The sequence below is a fragment of the Lithobates pipiens genome, unplaced genomic scaffold (assembly GCF_037356315.1).
Source record: "Lithobates pipiens isolate NorthernLeopardFrog02 unplaced genomic scaffold, aLitPip1_a1.2 Scaffold_6, whole genome shotgun sequence".
Taxonomy (NCBI): Eukaryota; Metazoa; Chordata; class Amphibia; order Anura; family Ranidae; genus Lithobates; species Lithobates pipiens.
Window position 1 is genome coordinate 11,428,115 of NW_027507881.1, and position 3,526 is coordinate 11,431,640.

General features: G+C 45.0%; 1 protein-coding gene across 1 annotated transcript in view; it reads right to left on the bottom strand.

Moving 5' to 3' along the window:
- The window catches only part of LOC143958233 (uncharacterized), a gene marked incomplete in the record, with an annotated part of 86,618 nt that overhangs the window by 10,569 nt on the left and 72,523 nt on the right, over positions 1–3,526 (bottom strand). Inside the window, 1 exon segment of the mRNA XM_077467748.1 lies at positions 78–209. Coding sequence (XP_077323874.1) covers positions 78–209 — 132 coding nt within the window.

A 3,526-nucleotide genomic window follows, 5' to 3' on the forward strand; every position in this document is an offset into this window, starting at 1 on the left:
TAACCACCAGCCACCCCCAATGAATATAGCAATACGTAATATATTCATATCAATAATATTACTTCAGGGGCACTGACCTGCCAAGTCTCTCCTCCCGATGCCTACCAGTCCCTCAAACAATCCTTTAATTGGGTTTTCTCCCGACATTACCACTCCGTGCAGCCAAACGAGTAACATTCTGTGCCCGTGGTCCCGGTAGCTTTTGTTTCCTGGTGGGAAAAACACATTCATGAGAAGTGCAGCGGAATAAGGTGACCTGCAAAATTCTAGTATAGTTTACAGAGAGGCAAGACTCCTATTACTCCTCCTCCTACTACTACTGTTACTATTACTCCTCCTCCTCCTACTACTGCTACTATTACTCCTCCTCCTACTACTACTGCTACTATTACTCCTCCTCCTACTACTACTGCTACTATTACTCCTCCTCCTACTACTACTGCTACTATTACTCCTCCTCCTACTACTACTGCTACTATTACTCCTCCTCCTACTACTACTGCTACTATTACTCCTCCTCCTACTACTGCTACTATTACTCCTCCTCCTCCTCCTACTACTACTACTACTACTATTACTATTCCTCCTCCTACTACTATTACTATTCCTCCTCCTCCTCCTCCTACTACTACCATTACTCTTCCTCCTCCTCCTCCTCCTACTATTACTATTACTCTTCCTCCTCCTCCTCCTACTACTATTACTATTACTCTTCCTCCTCCTACTACTATTACTCTTCCGCCTCCTACTACTATTACTATTACTCTTCCTCCTCCTCCTACTACTATTACTATTACTCTTCCTCCTCCTCCTACTACTATTACTATTACTCTTCCTCCTCCTCCTACTACTATTACTATTACTCTTCCTCCTCCTCCTCCTACTACTATTGCTACTCCTCCTACTATTACTATTACTCTTCCTCCTCCTACTACTACTACTCCTACTATTACTCTTCCTCCTCCTCCTCCTCCTCCTACTATTACTCTTCCTCCTCCTCCTCTTACTACTATTATTATTGCTACTCCTCCTCCTACTACCATTACTATTCCTCCTCCTACTACCATTACTATTCCTCCTCCTACTACTCTTCCTCCTCCTATTACTCTTCCTCCTCCTATTACTCTTCCTCCTCCTATTACTCTTCCTCCTCCTATTACTCTTCCTCCTCCTATTACTCTTCCTCCTCCTACTACTATTTCTATTCCTCCTCCTACTACAACTATTACTCCTCCTCCTCCTATTACTATTCCTCCTCCTCTTCCTATTACTATAATGCCGCGTACACACGACCGGACTTTTCAACATCAAAGGTCCGACAGAACAATTCCAGCAGACCATTTTATCGTGTGTGGGCTGCAGCAGACTTTTGATTTGCAAAAATCCAACAGACTTTAGAAATGGAACATGTTTCAATTTTTTCCGCCGGAACTCCGCTGGACCCAGTTCCTACTGAGAAATCTGTTTGTGTGTATGCTATTCTGGATGGACAAAAACCGACACTAGGGCAGCTATTGGCTACTGGCTATGAACTTCCTTATTCTAGTCTGGTCGTACGTCATCACGTTCGAATCCGTCGGACTTTGGTGTGATTGTGTGTGGCCAAGTCCGTTCATTTGGAAAGTCCGTCAGAACTCCGTTAGAACTCCGCCGAAAGTCCGTCGGACCTAGTCCCTCAAAATGTCCGGTCAAGTGTACGCGGCATTACTATTCCTCCCCCTCCTCCTCCTATTACTATTCCTCCTCCTCCTCCTATTACTATTCCTCCTCCTCCTCCTATTACTATTACTATTCCTCCTCCTCCTCCTCCTATTACTATTCCTCCTCCTCCTCCTCCTATTACTATTCCTCCTCCTCCTCCTCCTATTACTATTCCTCCTTCTCCTCCTATTACTATTACTATTCCTCCTCCTCCTCCTCCTATTACTATTACTATTCCTCCTCCTCCTATTACTATTACTATTCCTCCTCCTCCTCCTCCTCCTATTACTATTCTTCCTCCTCCTCCTCCTCCTATTACTATTCTTCCTCCTCCTCCTATTACTATTCTTCCTCCTCCTCCTCCTCCTATTACTATTACTATTCCTCCTCCTCCTCCTCCTATTACTATTACTATTCCTCCTCCTCCTCCTATTACTATTACTATTCCTCCTCCTCCTCCTATTACTATTACTATTCCTCCTCCTCCTATTACTATTACTATTCCTCCTCCTCCTATTACTATTCCTCCTCCTCCTCCTCCTATTACTATTCTTCCTCCTCCTCCTCCTCCTATTACTATTCTTCCTCCTCCTCCTCCTCCTATTAATATTCTTCCTCCTCCTCCTATTACTATTCTTACTCCTCCTCCTCCTCCTATTACTATTACTATTCCTCCTCCTCCTCCTCCTATTACTATTCCTCCTCCTCCTCCTCCTCCTCCTCCTATTACTATTCTTCCTCCTCCTCCTATTACTATTCTTCCTCCTCCTCCTCCTCCTATTACTATTACTATTCTTCCTCCTCCTCCTCCTCCTATTACTATTACTATTCTTCCTCCTCCTCCTCCTCCTATTACTATTACTATTCTTCCTCCTCCTCCTCCTCCTATTACTATTACTATTCCTCCTCCTCCTCCTCCTCCTATTACTATTCCTCCTCCTATTACTATTCCTCCTCCTCCTATTACTATTCCTCCTCCTCCTATTACTATTCCTCCTCCTCCTCCTATTACTATTCCTCCTCCTCCTCCTATTACTATTCCTCCTCCTCCTCCTATTACTATTCCTCCTCCCTCCTCCTATTACTATTCCTCCTCCTCCTCCTCCTCCTATTACTATTCCTCCTCCTCCTCCTATTACTATTCCTCCTCCTCCTCCTCCTCCTATTACTATTCCTCCTCCTCCTCCTCCTCCTATTACTATTCCTCCTCCTCCTCCTCCTATTACTATTCCTCCTCCTCCTCCTCCTATTACTATTCCTCCTCCTCCTCCTCCTATTCCTCCTCCTCCTACTATTCCTCCTCCTCCTCCTCCTATTCCTCCTCCTCCTACTATTCCTCCTCCTCCTACTATTCCTCCTCCTCCTACTATTCCTCCTCCTCCTACTATTCCTCCTCTCCTACTATTCCTCCTCCTCCTACTATTCCTCCTCCTCCTATTACTATTCCTCCTCCTCCTCCTCCTATTCTCCTCCTCCTACTATTCCTCCTCCTCCTACTATTCCTCCTCCTCCTACTATTCCTCCTCCTCCTACTATTCCTCCTCCTACTCCTATTCCTCCTCCTCCTCCTATTCCTCCTCCTACTACTATTCCTCCTCCTACTACTATTCCTCCTCCTACTACTATTCCTCCTCCTACTACTATTCCTCCTCCTACTATTCCTCCTCCTACTATTCCTCCTCCTACTATTCCTCCTACAGTTGCAGGCATCCTCCCGGTACAACTTGGGGGATGAGGGCACTTCTGTAAGGATTAATTCACCCGGCCCCAGACAGCAATTAGAAATGACATAATCAAGTGCATACAATTCATAAAAAGGTCATAA